Consider the following 18,480-nt stretch of genomic DNA (forward strand, 5'->3'; position numbering starts at 1 on the left):
GGGATCGAACCCACGACCTCCGCAACAGAGGCGGATGCTCTAACCACTAGGCCATCAGAATGGTCAAATAATGTGACATCATGCACATCGGACATTCAGTGCTGAAAAACGATTTTGTCTGTGTAAAATGTGCTATTTATTTGGAAGGTTGTTTGTTCTTTGACTTATAGTTTGTAAGAAAAGTATAATCTACTTTTAAACATTAATACTAGTATTTTAAAAGGAATGAAATAAGACAAAAATATTTAGGGTGAATATAAATGTATTTCTTTAATTATAGCATAATTTACATTCTTAATTACATTCTTAATTTCATAATATCCACCAAGTGACCAAAGATTCACTAAATATGTTTCATCAACCTCTGCTGATGACAAAAACAGTCAGCACACAACCAAGTGTTACATTAACGATATCTGTATTAAATTCCATGTAGATAATGTAAAACTTCCTTTAAGATACTGCCAACACACATGTACATGCACAAGCATGTAGAATTAGGCCAAGAATTAAAATATTTTTTACCCCAGTAAACAATTATAATTTGCTGAAAGTCTCTTACTGTTCTACATGTGATAAAAATAAAACAAAATGGACCTAATAATAGAAATTGAAAAATCTCTTTCTTTCATAATTCACAAATATGCATACTTACTCTCTAAAGCATATAGACATTCATTAAAAACAAAAACATTTATATTAATAGTATCTATGACATTCTTGTACATATTCGTAGCTTAATGAAACAAGAAATATGTCTGTGCAATATAGAAACAAATAGGCCCAATCTAACGCCAAAGTTCAAAGTTTTAACTAGAGTCCTATCTCAAGTTTTGCAAGAAATTGTATCAAAAAAAGCTTAACCAAGGTCTTTTTAATGCAAGGAGTCGTACTAAATTTGGTAACAGTCCATTAAGTCCTTCAAAAGCTGCTCTGTGGAAACTAAAGAGCAAAGTTCTAAGTCAAACTGGGGCCCAGTATCCATGAATGTTTTACAGAAAATGGTTAAAACAGAACTTTACCTATGCCATCATCATATAAAGCCTCAAACCTGGTATCCATCATGAAGTCCTTATAATTACTTAGTGGAAACAAAAACTGTGAAGGATGTATTGTAACATGTCAGGACATGCCTGAGTAAAACAATATATAACCTACACACGTATGGTGGTGGCAATCAAACCCATATCCAGTATAAGCTGTGTTAATGCCAATATGTCATTACTGTATGGATATGAATGTAAGCAACTGAATCATTTTGACAAACTACCAACTTCCACTGGTGAGAGAATGAAGCATCATTCGGACCTTTTGAATGAACAAAGTCTATACATTAAAGATTTGATCGTCTTATTGCTGAAATCAATTAAAGTGGAAATTTCCCTTTCGGAAAATAAACCATATCTCTGCACCATAGTTGGTATTAAGTAACGACTCTGCTATCTGGAGATTTACTTAATTTTGGATATTATTCCTATGCCAAGCAACTCTGAGGTCACGTCTGTATGTTAAGAGCAACATATCAGTTCCAAACACATGGCCCCACTATTCTGTTAATTTTCATGACTTACTGAAGTCAGTCTAATACATTTTTTTGGAAGTAATTTTCAACTAAGCACAATTCTTTAAAAACAAATGTGTTAATAATTAATTTTGAAAAGCGTAGAATTGCAGATGCTAAATGGAGCATTCATTATTCATTATATTAATGGGATGACTGAACTGAAATAAGATACAAGGTTAGAGGTAGACTCAACTCTATACATCCAAAAGTGCGTGCATACTTTACTACATTCACACCTTTCATTAAAAAAATTGGCTGCTTCAGTTATTAATTTCTTTATCCTTGAAAGTTAGGACAAATCTGTGCACACCTAAATCCACAGAACACATTCTTCACAAGGACTTTTGCCCTTGTTGGTGTCTCATTTTAGAATGAAATTGATTGCCTTAGTCAATACAACTGCTGCTGTATTTTGATGCAGAATTTCACCCTAAATGCCTGATGTAGTTGGAAAGCAAAATAATGCCACTGACAGTTGAAAAATGCTACCACTGCTTGCTTCATTATTTTGCATATGCAAGGAACAGCAGTGTAACTGACATGCCTAAATCATCACAACATTATAACCACTGTTCTCCTGTACTGGCAGATATGTCCAAAAGTTTCCATGCTGCTGAGGGGTCAAGCTCTTCCTGATCTCGACACAAGGCCCACACATACATAACCTTCATGATTTTTTCCTGCAACATGAACAAAGGTCTCATTATGTCCAGAAAAATGCATAAACAAATACACAAACTTGGAATGCTATAGATAGAGAAAACAAGAATGTCTTGGCCATACTGTATGGCAGAGAAGCATCATTTTCATTTAGGACAATCTATACATCAATAGTTGTCTTTTGGTGAAAACTCAAAATGGTATAGGAAGCATATACATAATTATAAGGGATCGTGCAGTTATTATTATTATCTTATCAGAAAGAGCCTGACCTTCTGACATCTGAATCAATAGGTTTCGTATTATTCTAAGTGCAAGCCACCCACACAGTTTTGTCTTGGAATTTACTCTTGAACAAAAGTTCTGGAACAAAATCGCCATTGTTCTGTACCACAATGGTGCTTACCTTTAACTTTTTGACCCTAAATTCAAACTGGTCTCTTCCATACCTGACGTGCAAGCCTTCCACAAAATGCGTTAGAAATGTGTAGAATTCAAACAATAATGTAAAAAAGGTTCTTCTTCTTTCAGTCAGTGACCATCAATTTGACCTCAGAATCATTAGGATTCTTTCCTACTCCATGTGCAAGCCATCCATATGGTTTGGTCCATATCTGCAGTGCAAAACTAATGCTATTGTGCAAAATCCATTTTTCTTGTTCAAGGGACCTCATTTTTTGGCCCCTAATCAATAGGATTCTTCCTTACAAATTGGTGGCCATACGGGATATAGGATCAATTCTGGAGGAGTAGCTATAACAAGATTTTCAAGATCTCCACCATGGTGGCCATACTTTCCATTAAGGAGCAGTAGCACCAAAATTACTTTCAAGATGGAAACCATATACGATGCCTGATTAACACCATTTTCCTTCAGGACTAGCTAGATGTCATAATTTTCGTTCTGATACAGTAGTATCATAATTTTCTTTTAGATTTTATTTAACACATTTACTATTCTTGTAAACTTACAATTATGTTCTTCCTCCAAAATCCTATGACCAAATTGCCTGAGCAGGTTATATGTTACCATGCCAGGATTTTTCTGTGAACGTTTATTGCTAGATTGAGTGGTACAACTATAGGCCCATAGGTCATTTGTTTTCACCCAAGATTTGTCCTATGTGATAGGGACTTTTCAGATCTTTTCTATTATTTTCTTGATATCTTCAGTAAGAAAACATGGCTCACACTGAACAGACATTACATCAGAAAATTCAAAGACTTTTCAAGAGAGAATTTCTTATTTTGACACTCAATTATCTATGTGTTAGTACACCCACAAGAGGACTGTTGACAACTTTCCAACAATTGCACACATATTCTTTCAAGGACAGTTTTCAATATGTAACAAATTTACAGTACAAAAAGATATCCTCAACATTTTTTTTATAGCTTGGACTCTGTGCAGATACTGTAGTTGACTGGGATGGGATTGGGATTAGGGGTACAGCTCACCTTCAACACTTTGTACAACAGCTACTTTAGTCTCCGACTCCGTCTTACGCTTTCTGGGTTTCAGCCCAAAACATATTCCTAATTCAGTGCCTTACTAGATAGTTCATTCTGCCTCTGCCTATCACGTTTGTTTTAAGATTTTAGCACCTGTTCACCTAACAACTAGTTCTTGCCAACAAATGACATATATAACACACCATTAGTTGTTCGTCTTTGGTCTACCTTACATGGTATACCATCTACATGAATCAAAACTGAAAATACATATCCCCATAGCTGTGTACTTCACCAGCTTGATCAGCCATCTTGACCCAGTTAAGCAAAATGAAAGATTGAACAGTGAACGAATCACTGTGTTATGGGTCTGCCTTCAGCTTGACCACTAATCAGCAAGGATAATATGTCTGATGGATACAAATTCAAACCAGTGATGAGGTTTGAACAGGGGACAGATCACCATCAATGCTGTCCAACATTACGAGTTAAGTATTACTGTTCCACAAGGTGATCTTTGCAGACATGAAATGTAGCCTTGATTTCCTGTGGGATGATATGAAATGTCTTCTCCTCTGGCAAACAGTTGCAAATGAATAAAGATTTTGGACCACAGGTGTGCTTGCCAACTATCTGAAATGGCAATATGTGTAAACTGAATTCAACAATTCTGGCTTCTTCAGAGGGATTCCTGACATAACACATTGTCTGCCTTGTCGATGATGGAGGAACTGCCTTATCTTGACTGAAATTATTGCTTGATCTAGATGACCAGAAAAGGTGTCACTGGGCCAGTGGGGCCATATGTAATTGGCATATGAAGAGGTGGACAAAGAGGAGGAATAGGTCTTAAAAACTCTTTAGCATAAATCTACTCCCTTGCTGGGAATCAGTTCAACTCAAGAATACATGCAATTTGCATGAGAAGGAGGATAATGAAATTGGTAACCAATTTCAAGCCAGGATGGACAGATTGTTGAGAGGGAGAGAGATCAGCTGTGAGAAAAGTGAGATAAGGTCACATGTCCTGCAATACAACCAGACCTGCCAACAAAATGAAAACTGAATCCAAGACAGGGTTTCAAAGGGAGAATTATATCATAAGAATCATCTTTCGAACTGAACTAAATTAATGGAAATTCTTCAGTGTATTCCCTTCTATAGTGGACTTTACATTTAAACTTTTTCTTAGGTGAATGTTTGTTGTCCAAAATAACATTTTTTTAATTAAAATATTTTTAATAAAAAATTTATCCATTATAACAAACTGAACACAGAGCAAACCAAACTGGTTTCAAGTCAACTTCACAATGGTGGCTGTTGATGCTGTTAAAGAAGAATACATCTATATTGGATTGACCGAAAAACAGAATTTAACAGAGATGAGCAAGAATTACTCACCAGACATGGAATGTGCAAATATAAGTTGTTTTTTTGTACAAAATAATTGGGGGTGTGGGAAAGCTAATCCAGGATATTCTCAGGTAATTCGGGACAGCTGAAAGGTCTATACAGCTGAAGTTACCATGTGTTTTTTGGAGGATGTTGTCTAGGTATACTGCAGTGACTATTATCAAGGCCAACCAGAACAGGCTGACAATGCCATTCATGGCTCGAGGCTGAGACCATATGGGAGTGCAAAAAACTGGTATATTGTTCCTTGACATGTAAACTGAAGTAACTTGCATAGAGTCAGATGGAATCGATAGGTATATTTAAGTATGGAAGTAGGAACTTGATCAGACTGAAACTGATCATAAACTTTTTTTTCATGCAAAGCCTAACTGATCATGTGGTTACCATTCTTAACTTTGACATAGCTATGCATTTGTTGGGCTGTCTGAGCTTTCTATTGGCTTATGGCACCAGAAAAAGTCTGGAATAAAACAGGATGGTTTGGCCTGTGAACCCCTTTCACCACCCATCCGTTTAAACCGTCATTGTTAACTTTCCATATGGGATTTTACCCAACTAGTCACTATAGCACATAATAACAATTCATATTGTTTTGATTATTTAAACTTGCCATACTCCTTTAACTGAAGTTAGCCAACAGAAGTAACTGTCACGAGTGCCCATTTCTCAACAGACCTACAAAGAGGCGGAATACTAAATCACAGGCATTATGTGTGTCAAACCTAAGCTGAAATTACTGCTACCAAATACAAACAAAAACAAGTCTGGTTTCTTTCAAGGTTCACCCCAGCGAGCTAATAGTATGGACTATGAATATTTAATCAGACAATGAGTAGTAGTATGGCTTCTAACCGACAGAAATCACCCAGAACTCAAATAGTGAGCTACATGGAAATAAATTGGGCTTTCTGCTTGAAGGACAATTTAATGAACAAATATTTGGCACTGAAATATATTCAATCCAATTAAAAAATTTAATATGATCAATTTTTAAAACAATACTATAGCTGCCCAACCATGCTTTCACACTGGTAAGAATGGCAGCCTGGCATATATTATTAGTTGTCCTGGGCTCCCTGGCTATGCATGTTTCTACTCCTGCTTAGGAGAACCTCCACTACCGTTTACAAATCCAGTTTTCCCAAGCTTGCATTACTAACAAAAATGCAAAAAAGCCATCTGGAAGTCTGACAAGAGTAGTCAACCCTCGGATAGAGGGAATGTATCAAATCTTTACAAAATAAAGGTCTGCATGCAAAGCTATGGTAATAGTAGTCAGACTAGGATGTAGGTCCAGATCTCCATGAGATACCTAACCAATATGATCCAAAATGCAGACCAGGAGGCTTAAGCTGCCAAGCAGGAGAAGATACCCTACAACTACTAGCTCAAAGCTGCTGGGTGGAAAAGGGGACTGGCCAACCCCTCTGCTGTTTGGATGCCTTCTGGCCATGAGCCAAGTTCTGTGCCCCTCAATATGGCAGAGTTGGGAAGCAAGAGAAGATGAGACATTTTCTGCATCCCTGAAGTGTTTCCAGACCCGAGAGAATCCTCATGTCTGATGACCCAGAAAACTCTCCGACCCACATACAAGCAATCATATGATTTTTTATCATTCTTGTTATATGAATTTTACACATAACCCCAAGAACAATGAAGTGAGCTGAAATGTCAATAATACAGGCATCAGTGTCAAATTCTTTTCCATTATAAGAGTCTTGCTGCTGCAAACACTGAACTGTCTTCCAGACTAACTATAATGTGACACACACTTTAAAAATTCCCATAAACACTTACAGGATCTCCTTCCACTACATTTCCTTTGGCATTTCTGACTACCATAATCTGCTGGGCACTGAAGCTTATCACTAATACTGGACCTTGTTCCATCATTTTCCCTGCTGCTATCTGCAATTTTAAAAAACAATAAACAAAGAATAAGGCCAGGACCTCAGCGTCAATTCTATCACTGGAACATTGTCATAAAACTTTAACCCTAACATAAACAAACTGTTGACAATGATGCTGCCACCACCACCACAGGCTGAAAAACGTCTCTCTCTTCCAATAAATGTGGGCTCCACAAAAAGTAAAATATTATAACATTAAATCTTATGCTCAGAAACTTACACTATTTAAAAATGGTGATCATTTATTTGCCCCAAATGTAATGAAAACATGCATAACTTGTAATATAGTTTGAAGTCGTTCCTTAAAGACTACACATGCATTAGCATAAAAAGACATCATGAAATCAAAATAAATTGACAGAAATGGCAAGTAAAAAGAAGGACATCATACTCTTTCAAAGAGTCCCAAATATATCTTTTAAAAAAATAACAAACACGTCCTTAACAAGAGGAACAAGTAGGCCCAATATTGTTCACCTGACTTGTACAACTTAACAGTGGACCATTTCACTAAGCATTCTTCTTAAGTATTATATGAGCATAATGAACTTTACAACAATCTGTAAAAAAATATTGCCAAAGTGAAGGTATAATTCTAGCTCACAAAGTAATCCTAGATCTTGATATAAATCTATTTATCAAGTTTTATCAAAATTTGATTACAAACGGTCTCTGAGAAGTAAATCATGTCTGTCAAGCACCACATTAATAGCAGATTTCCCATCTTAAAGAACCTATCAAAGAGTATGGAGAACTCCAAGAACTATATTTTTAATTTTTAGCAAAGTCAGACCAGAAAAATATGCCCTCCAGAGAAGTTAACAAGCTCAGAAAATCAAATACAAGATCATTTCATCAATAGATATTGCTCTTATTAAACTTTTCCAAAATCTTAATGATACAAGCTTTTAATTCCACATTTGATCAGAAATATCTACTCCTGAGTAGTAAAAAGCAATTGCAGAACAAAAAATTCACCAGTCTTGTTTCTTTAAGGCTTTACCCTGGAGAGCTAATAGCCTGGACTGTGGTTATTTCATCAGATAAGTAACCAACACGTGAGGATTAGTGTGGCTTCTTACTAACAGAAATCATCCAGTACTCAACTAGGGAGTTACATGGAGATAATTTGGACAGAGAACTGGCCAGGGCATAAAGTCACATGGCCTTACGTTTGAATTTATCTCAAGACCTAATCACTAGTCAAATAAACCTGTTTGTTAAGTAAAATCACAAAACAAGCCAAATTAACATACACTGCAATGAGAATGATTGCCAATTTTGAAGCATACCTGCCAACCTCACAGGCATTGTTGAGGAGTGTGAGGGGTAGGGGTTAAGACTCAAAGTGTTTTGATGGGGAGAAGCAATACACTTGACCCCAATATATGTAATATGTACAAGCTGAAAAACCTTCAGATTTTTGTCAGTAGTGCAATAATTGATGGCAAATGTTATACGTAGATATGTTCTAATGGGTATAAATAATACTGCAGACCATACACAAATGCTGATATTAAATTTATTCAACATGCTGGATGATACTATACGCCACAAGTGGCAACCTTGTATTATTCGACAGGTTTCGTACAACTCATGTTAAATGAACACAAGTTTTAAGATTTTGTTTATCACATAACGTTAAGAACTTTGCATTACTCAATTATATTGGTGTTTAACATTGTAAAATGTTAAATTACACTACCAAACAAAAATTTTCATGAACATCATGACACTAATACATTTTGTCCAAGAAAGCTGGTCTCCAAATGACCTGAATCAGCCTACTAAAAATGTTTGAAATAGAATCCGCTATATTACATACTTCAGTTTATCTAATGCTGTAGAATATGAATTGAGAACCAGTTTCTAAATACTTACATCTACATGATTGATGTCTAAAACTTTATTATCTATGATATATCCAGCACTCCTGGCTGTATTAATAGGGTGGGCAAGAGTGTTGTATGGCTGAAATAAAAGAACAAGCAAAACTTCAGTGAATTTGTGTTCCCTACATTCATTAGTGAAGTCAATGAAGTTCACAATAATGAACTTTATGACCTTTCAGACTGAGTTATAAAGTTACTGGGCAGAGAATAAGTAAACAAGTTTCACAGGTCTACGTTTAAAAGTATCCAAGAAAGAGTGCAGAAAGAGTATTAAAAAAACTACTAATGACCATGAATATAAAATCATAACTGAGATACATGAAATGCCATAAAAATCGGAAGCACACATGTACCATGGTTCATCCCTGTTCTTCAAACAACTTTTCTGATCTAAAGCAGAAAGAGAAGCCTACTAATACTGACATATGACCCTGATCTTGAAGAAAGGACCCCCTATGTGGTATGTAACATACACTTTAATGACCTGATCTTGACGAAAGGACCCCCAATGTAGTATGTAACATACACTTTAATGTCCTGATCTTGAAGAAAGGACCCCCTATGTGGTATGTAACATACACTTTAATGACCTGATCTTGAAGAAAGGACCCCATATGTGGTATGTAACATACATTTTAATGACCTGATCTTGAAGAAAGGACCCCCAATGTGCTATGTAACATACACTTTAATGACCCTGATCTTGAAGAAAGGACCCCCAACGTGCTATGTAACATACACTTTAATGACCCTGATCTTGAAAAAGGACCCCCAATGTGCTATGTAACACACACTTTAATGACCCTGATCTTGAAGAAAGGACCCCCTATGTGGTATGTAACATACGCTTTAATGACCTGATCTTGAAGAAAGGACCCCCAATGTGCTATGTAACATACTTTAATGACCCTGATCTTGAAGAAAGGACCCCATATGTGGTATGTAACATACACTTTAATGACCTGATGCTGAAGAAAGGACCCCCAATGTGCTATGTAACATACACTTTAATGACCCTGATCTTGAAGAAAGGACCCCCAATGTGCTATGTAACATACGCTTTAATGACCCTGATCTTGAAAAAGGACCCCCAATGTGCTATGTAACACACTTTAATGACCCTGATCTTGAAGAAAGGACCCCCTATGTGGTATGTAACATACGCTTTAATGACCTGATCTTGAAGAAAGGACCCCCAATGTGCTATGTAACATACACTTTAATGACCCTGGGGGGTGCGTGGCCTGGGTCCGACGTCCCACTTGCCAAAGGAAAGTGAAGCGTCTCTCATAGCCTCTCCTTCCCAGGTGTAGTGATCGCCGCAGGACCACTGTCTCGCTCTGCGGGGCGGGAGGTTACTTGCATATGGCCTCTCCTACACTATTGTGTCCACAGCAGCACCTTCACGCGGTGCCCCTGTTTTAACAGAGCCTGCTGTGTGGCGCGACCGAGTACCCGGCGGTATAACTGGGTGGGCAGACTGGGCTCATTAGCCTTGGCAGGCAACCAGTCTAAGAGAAGGGAAACTCTGACCCCAAACCCGGGCAGATGAAGCTCGTTAGCCTTGTCAGGCAGTTCATCTAGGAGAAGGAAACTCTGATTCAAAACCAACCAAGTCCCATCCATTGGATTATGGCTCCACTGCCTTGTGGATATCTTCGGGAGAAGGAAAGGCTACGGGAGTAAACCCAGACAGAAAATCAGGAGTGGAGCCCCTAAGGCGGCTGGGGGTCGACTACGACCTCCTTCCGGCAGCTCCTGCATCCAAACTGGTGCCAAATGTCATGCTCTGCATTCCTTTGGACCCCACCAGCAAGGACGAGAGGGGGATCCTGACGTCTGGGCAGCCCAGGATCTCCATACTCCATGCCCAGGCTTGCGCCCTGGAGAGGACACTCCAGTCTCGCTACTGAGTGAGGAAACAACACGGAAGCTGACAGTTTACGGGTTATAAGTCCCACCCGATTGGCGTAGGGAAGGGGCGCCACGGGTCAGCTTTGACGGTGGGAGGGATCATCGTGTCCCACTGGCCAACTATCGCCCGCCTCAAGCCGGGCAGCCCCCGGTCAATAAGGTGTTGACCCGCCATCGTCTGCCTGCTCCAGTGGGTGTCTGGAGCTCAGTGTGTTGTTCAGCATGACAAGCAGACGGTAATTCCACACCAGACAAAAGAAACAAGAAACCAATAAAGAAGACTCCAGCTCTTCGATTTGCAAGCTGGAATGTGCGCACCATGTGTACAGGCATCTCCGACGACCTCAGAGAAGTGGACGACACCAGAAAGACGGCCATCATCGATAGAGAACTCACCAGACTAAATATCAGCATAGCTGCCCTCCAGGAAACCAGGCTCGCCTCTAGTGGCTCCCTCAGAGAGGAAAACTACACCTTCTTCTGGAAGGGTCGAGAACCTGAGGAGCCCCGTCAACACGGAGTGGGCTTTGCCATCAAAAACAATCTCCTGGCCTCGGTTGAACCTCCCACAGGGGGCACTGAGCGTCTCTTGTCCATCCGCCTCACCACTACTTCAGGTCCTGTCAACATCATCAGTGTCTACGCCCCAACCCTCACGTCATCAGAAGACGTGAAGGATCAGTTCTATGGGCAGCTGGACGAACAGATCAAAGGATGCCCCAAAAATGAACCACTATTCCTCCTCGGCGACTTTAATGCCAGAGTAGGTGCAGACCACGAGTCATGGCCTACCTGCCTAGGATATCATGGCACTGGAAAGACCAATGAAAACGGCCAGAGACTGCTGGAGCTATGCACCTACCATGGCCTGTGCATCACAAACACCTTCTTCAAGTGTAAGCCACAACACAAAGTGTCATGGAAACACCCCAGATCTCATCACTGGCACCAACTCGACTTGGTCATCACCAGGCGCTCTGCCCTTAACAGCGTCCTCTCCACCAGAACCTACCACAGTGCAGACTGTGACTCCGACCATGCCCTTGTGAGCAGCAAAGTGCGACTACAGCCACACGTGCTACACCACTCAAAACCAAAAGGATGTCCTCGCATAAACACTGCACAGATGTCAGTCCCTGCCAAGGTGGAGGAGTATGTGTCTGCCCTGAACAAGGCTCTCCAGGACCTGCCTGAGTGTGATGCTACAGCCAAGTGGAATGCCATGAAGGGTGCCATCTACAGTACGGATATGTCAACGTTTGGCAAGAAGGAACGACCCAGCCAGGACTGGTTCAATGCACACCTATCAAGGATGCAACCACAAATCGAGGAGAAACGAAAAGCCTTCATAGCTTACAAAAAATGCCCTAATGAACGGATGCTTGCTGCTCTCAGAAGTGCCCGAAGTAACACCCAACGCATTGCTAGACAGTGTGCGAACGAGTACTGGCAACAACTGTGTGAAGGGATCCAGCGCAGTGCCGAGTCCGGACACATCCAAGGCATGTACAGTGGCATCAAGAAGGCTCTAGGCCCCACGGTGAAAAGGGTCGCTCCCCTGAAATCCCTGACGGGAGAGAAGATCACAGACCGTGGGCAACAGATGGCCAGATGGGTGGAGCACTACTCATAACTATACTCCCGAGAAACATCAGTCACTGATGCAGCCCTCAGCAGCATAAAGAATCTGCCCACCATGGAAGAGCTCGACAAAGTGCCAACCTTAGAGGAGCTCAGCAAAGCAATCGACTGCCTTCCAAACGACAAAGCACCAGGTAGTGACAGCATCCCGCCCGAAGCTATCAAACGTGGAAAACCAGCATTGATTAAACCACTGCACGAGCTACTTTGCCGCTGCTGGGAGGAAGGAGTAGTCCCCCAAGACATGCGTGATGCCACAATTGTGACCCTCTACAAAAACAAGGGCGACCGCAGTGACTGTAATAATTACAGGGGGATCTCGCTCTTGAGTATTGTTGGTAAAGTGTACGCCCGCATCATACTCAACAGGCTGCAGTTGCTGGCAGACCGTGTGTACCCGGAATCACAGTGCGGCTTCAGAGCAGGCAGGTCGACGACAGACATGATCTTCTCCCTACGACAACTCCAAGAGAAGAGCAGAGAGCAAGGTCAACCACTCTACATGATGTTCATCGACCTCACCAAGGCCTTTGACTTGGTCAGCAGGAAGGGCCTTTTTGAACTTCTGAGTAAGATCGGTTGCCCCCCAAAACTCCTCAGCATGATAATCTCTTTCCATGCAGATATGAAGGGAACAGTCCTGTATGATGGATCATCCTCAACTTCCTTCCCAATTAACAGTGGTGTGAAGCAGGGCTGCGTGCTGGCACCAACACTTTTTGGGATCTTCTTCTCCCTGCTCCTGTCCTATGCCTTCGACACGTCCACGGATGGCATATATCTACACACCAGGTCCGATGGGAGGCTGTTCAACCTGGCACGACTGCGCTCAAAGACCAAAGTGAGAGCTGTGCTCATCAGGGAGATGCTTTTTGCAGATGACGCAGCTCTTGTGGCCCACATCGAGGAAGCCCTCCAGAGACTGGGAGACCGTTTTGCTGTTGCCTGCACGCAGTTTGGTCTCACAATCAGCTTGGAAAAAACAAATGTCAGCGTGCAAGATACCACCATTGCCCCTTCAATCAAAATCAACGGTGTCACCCTGGAAGCAGTCAACAACTTTACCTACCTAGGGTCAACCATCAGCAACACTCTCTCGATTGATATGGAGCTGGACAGAAGGCTTGGAAAGGCAAACACCATCATGGCTCGATTAACAAAGAGGGTTTGGGAAAACAACGCGCTGACAGAGCACACCAAGGTCCAAGTCTACCAGGCCTGCGTTCTCAGCACCCTTCTATATGGAAGTGAGACGTGGAGTACCTACATGAGGCAAGAACGCAGGCTCAACTCCTTCCATATACGGTGCCTAAAACGCATCCTGAAAATCAGCTGGCAAGACCATGTTCCACACAGTGAGATCCTGCAGCGTGCAAGTACCCCCAGCATGTACTCCCTGCTAATTAAACGCCGCCTTCGATGGCTGGGTCACGTCCGACGCATGGAGGATGGAAGGCTGCCAAAGGACATCTTATATGGACAACTGGCCACTGGCACGAGAAGAGTCGGACGCCCCTCACTCCGTTTCAAAGATGTGTGCAAGAGGGACATGAAGGCATGCAACATTTCACCCGATGGCTGGGAAGAGCTGGCTGAGGACCGAGGCACCTGGAGACTGATGGTAAACAATGGCATATCAGTCGCTGATGTGAGGAGAGGCCAGTTGGCGGCAGAGAAACGTAAGAGAAAGAAGAACGCAACAGCAACCACAGTAACACAGACTTCCCAGTATGTCTGCACCAACTGCAGTAGGGACTGTCACTCACGTATAGGCCTGCACAGCCACAGCAAACGATGCCAACGGAGACAGACAACACCCCAAGGGCGCTATTCGCATGGTCTTTCGAGACCGAGTCGCCAATGATGATGATGATGATGATGATGATGATGATGATGATGAATGACCCTGATCTTGAAGAAAGGACCCCCAATGTGCTATGTAACATACACTTTAATGACCCTGATCTTGAAGAAAGGACCCCAATGTGGTATGTAACATACACTTTAATGACCCTGATCTTGAAGAAAGGATCCCCAATGTGGTATGTAACATACACTTTAATGATTATGTCATATGAAGTTTCATCAATTAATCTCCCAAATACAGAGGGGAATGAAACGTATAATAGAAACATTCGACCTTTACCATCATGACCTTGAAGGCCACAACCCCTATGTGGGATTGACACACCTTTTAATGATGACATGTATGTGTACTAGGTTGTATTCCTTAATCTCAAACAGCTCTAAAGTTGTAAAGTGTAAAAGTGATGGAAACAAAATAGCGAGTTGTTACCTTGAAGATTGGACCTCCAATGGGGTATGAGACATACCTTCTAGTAAATATGTTAGCAATATTTTCATCCCTTAATCTCAAACAGCTCTAAAGTTGCGAAGTGGAAAAGTGATGGAAAACAAAATACCGAACTGTTATTTGAAGATTAGATCTCCAATGGGGTATGAGTTACACCTCCTAATAATGATGTACAGATATACCAAGTTTTCATCCCTTAATCTCAAACTGTTCTGAAGTTATAAAGTGGAACAGAAAGTTATGGAAAACATACAATACTGAGCTGTTACCTTGAAGATTGGCCCCTTGAAGGGGTAAGAGGCATACCTTCTAGTAACGATGTATAGATATTCCAAGTTTGAATCCCTTTATCTCAAACAGTTCTAAAGGTATTAAGTGGAAGGGAAAGTGTAATGTAAAATGTACAATGCTAAGCAATGATCTTTACCTCTAAGATAGGACACCCAATGGGAAACAATGAAACGTGTTCTAGGACAATGTGCAAGTGTACCAAGTTTCATCCCATAATCTCAAAAGTTGTACAGTAGAATGGAAAGTGTAATGGAAATGTAAAATATTGAGTCATGATGTTGATACTGAATATAGGATCGATAAGGTAACACAAAACACATTTTTGTATCAGTATAGCAAGTTTCATGCCTTAACCTAAAATGGCTTTGAAGTTATAAAGTGAATGGATGGATGGACAGATATATGGATCCTGTGTCTCCACTTCCATTTGTAAGGGTCAATATAATATAGAAACTATCTACCAATTAACATAACACATAAAGTATTTGCTTAAATGTAAAGAAGAGAGGTCATGATGACTTAAATTAAACATTAATTTTATGAAATACAAATCTTATCAAGACAGTACTGTATGAAAGACACAAAATACTGCTAACAGTGCATTCCAATCAGTTCATTTAAAAGAACCATTTAGCTGATTTTCAAAAGCATGTACATCTCTTTTAACATAATTTAAATGGAGAATTGATAGAGCAAGGAAATGGGAAGTTGCTGATCAAAATATTTCTGTTTCCTTTCCAAAATAATTTTTCTAGCAGATTAATCATGATTATAAAAATTAAAAGTTGACATATAACAAAGCATCTTCACATCCTTTATTCAATTAGTTTTCAAAACACTTTTCTCCAAAAATGGAGGAGTTTGACAAACTATATGTCCATATAGTATAACATATATAGTATAGCACACTCTAATAAATCCTGGTCCTGCATATAATGCAAGGGGCAGGTGTGGACCAATTTGTTCTTATAAAAACTGTCCTAAAAATAGGCACGTTTCTTGAACAAAATTAAAATTGCAATCAAATTTGTAATGGCAGAGTGTTCTGAAACTTGAATCAACATCATGAAATTCCTAACTTTTAATAAGAAGCCATATATTAAATTTTCTTGTTAACAAAAATTCTCAGCACACTGTAAATAACAATATATGACAAAATTGTGATCAATTAATAATTCCTACACGTGACAGCACTTTTAGAAATAAACACCAATTAAACAGTTGTCAAGTGAAATTCATGTTTGAGTCTTTCACTTCAGTTCAGTGTAATCATCAAGAATGCAACATGCCCTCTTGTATTCGAATGTGAAAAGTGACAATCAACAACCAAAGCTATGTTCTGAGTGACTGGTCCTTTGACATTTTTTAAAATCCCAAAACAAATCAGCTTGTTCCTTAGTCTATATGTAAGCAAATATCAAAGTTTGTCTATTATGTAAAACATATGTTCTTCTGCAGAAACCATTGGTTTTTTCAGTTAGTGACCTTGAACTCTGATCTTTGGATTCCCCAATCAACGGTCTTCTTCCTTAACCCCAAAATGAAAGCTATGCACAAAGTTTGTTTGATGCATGTCATGCAGATCTAATATTGTGCGGAAACAATTTTTCTTCTTTCAATCAAGGTGACCTTGACTTTTCAACTCCAAAATCAATAGGGTTCTTCCTTACTCCAAGTGCAAACCATCCACAAAGTTTGGTAACCACAGATCATGGAGAACTCAAGTTATTGTGCATGAACCATATTTCTTTCAATCACAGTAACTTGATCTTTGATCTTTAGACCCTGAAATCAATAGGAGTCTTACTTACACCATGTACCTACAAATGGCAGGGAACCCAACTAATTATGCAAAACCATTCCCTTCTTTCAGTCACAATGACCCTGAACTTCAAGTTTTTGAGCCAGATACTGATAGGGTTCTGTGTGTGTATATGATTTGGATTTTTAACGTAGCTTTAACAATTTTTCAGTCATATCGCTATGATATCTGCAGTGTGGCAGTTTATAGTGATGTCTAGCATTGGGGCATCATGCCGCAGACATGTAGCATGATGTCCCACCCAGTCACATTATCCTGACACCAGGCCGACCAGTCCTAACACTAACCTCTTAATGCTGAGCGCCAAGCACGGCAGCTGTTAGTACCATTTTTATAAGTCTTTGGTATGACTCAGCTGGGGATCGAACCCATGACCTCCCGCATCCGAGGCAGATGCTCTAACCACTAGGCCACTGGTGCAGTCTGACAGGGTTCTTAGTTACCCCTAGTGCAAGTCATCCGTTAAGGAAGGTAACTGTACGTGTGGACAACCAAAATTACTGTCTAGGAACTAAACTGGTAACAGCTGGACAGATAAAGGGTATTATGTCTGTCTTATGGCAGACATACAAAAATGCAAATAGTGACTTTGATTTAACTCTTAACAGTTAGGTCTGATTTTCAAAACTCCACCTTAAAAGTGTGGATATGTTGGTCAAATCTACACCATTTCATTCAGAACCTATTAACTATTGCAATAAGTGTTGTAGTCAAAACTAAATGTTATTATTTATTCAAGATGAGCAGTGATAGCAAGATTTTCAAGATGGCAACTATGTCATGTTGGAAGTCAGATGATCACCATTACCATTCAGAACCAACTACATATTACCAGAATAGTGTTCAAATTATGCTGCTAAGACCATTCATTCAGGACATGTAGCCATATCAATATTTTCAGGATGCCATTCAAGGCAGCCATTTTGAAGTTTAGATCAGTATCATTTTTATGTAGGATTAATTATACATGCAGACCTGTCAACACTAACAAGACTTTTCAGTAAATCAATCAATATTTTTCCACAATTCAAACCAGTTTCAAGTTAGGTGTAGTGATATATTCTGTACTGCTACTGCTGCCTTAGAAAAAATTTGCTTTAAAATTTCTTATGTGTATTTGATGCAAGGAAGGCAACAAAGGACAATACAATACAAAAATCATGTTCAACTAAAATGTTTGTAAAATACAGTTCCAAACCTCACTGAGGTCAATGGCTTCTTGCTAGGTCTCCAAACTTTACACAATTTAAAAAAAAAAAAATTTGTGTTAATTTTACTTGGCAGTGGAAATACTATCTCATATAATGAGCAATACTCAATCAAGGCAATATGATGTCCAGTGAATGTAATGGTTGCCTTTTTTGCAATCATGGACAAGAGTCTGAATATTCCTATTTTTCCTTCTTTGCTGTCAGAACCTTTCAGGAAGCTGATTCTCCTTTTTGCCTTCAACAGGTTTTCATTTGTTGGATGAAACTTGCAATAATATAAAAGCAAAAGCTTGCTCAGACATTTTGCATACCATAAGCATATTAAACCATCTGGCATAATCCTGTAATGTTAGTCAGGCTCCCTGACCAACTACACTGAATTTAATATGAAAA

At 39.9% G+C, this 18,480-nt stretch overlaps 1 protein-coding gene across 1 annotated transcript in view; it reads right to left on the reverse strand.

Annotated features, from left to right (window-relative positions):
* Positions 1-251: 251 nt before the first annotated feature.
* Positions 252-18,480, reverse strand: part of LOC149801550 (mitochondrial import inner membrane translocase subunit TIM44-like) — a 76,920-nt gene continuing 58,691 nt past the window's right edge. Inside the window, exons 13-15 of the mRNA XM_089955752.1 lie at positions 8,884-8,973; positions 6,890-7,000; positions 252-2,244 (exon numbers count right to left, since the gene is read on the reverse strand). Of these exons, the coding sequence (XP_089811878.1) occupies positions 2,125-2,244; positions 6,890-7,000; positions 8,884-8,973 (321 nt within the window). The 3' untranslated portion in view covers positions 252-2,124. The remainder of the gene's footprint in view (positions 2,245-6,889; positions 7,001-8,883; positions 8,974-18,480) is intronic.

Source organism: Sinohyriopsis cumingii, chromosome 4 (genome assembly GCF_028554795.1).
Source record: "Sinohyriopsis cumingii isolate HCF-2022 chromosome 4, ASM2855479v2, whole genome shotgun sequence".
Lineage (NCBI taxonomy): Eukaryota > Metazoa > Mollusca > Bivalvia > Unionida > Unionidae > Sinohyriopsis > Sinohyriopsis cumingii.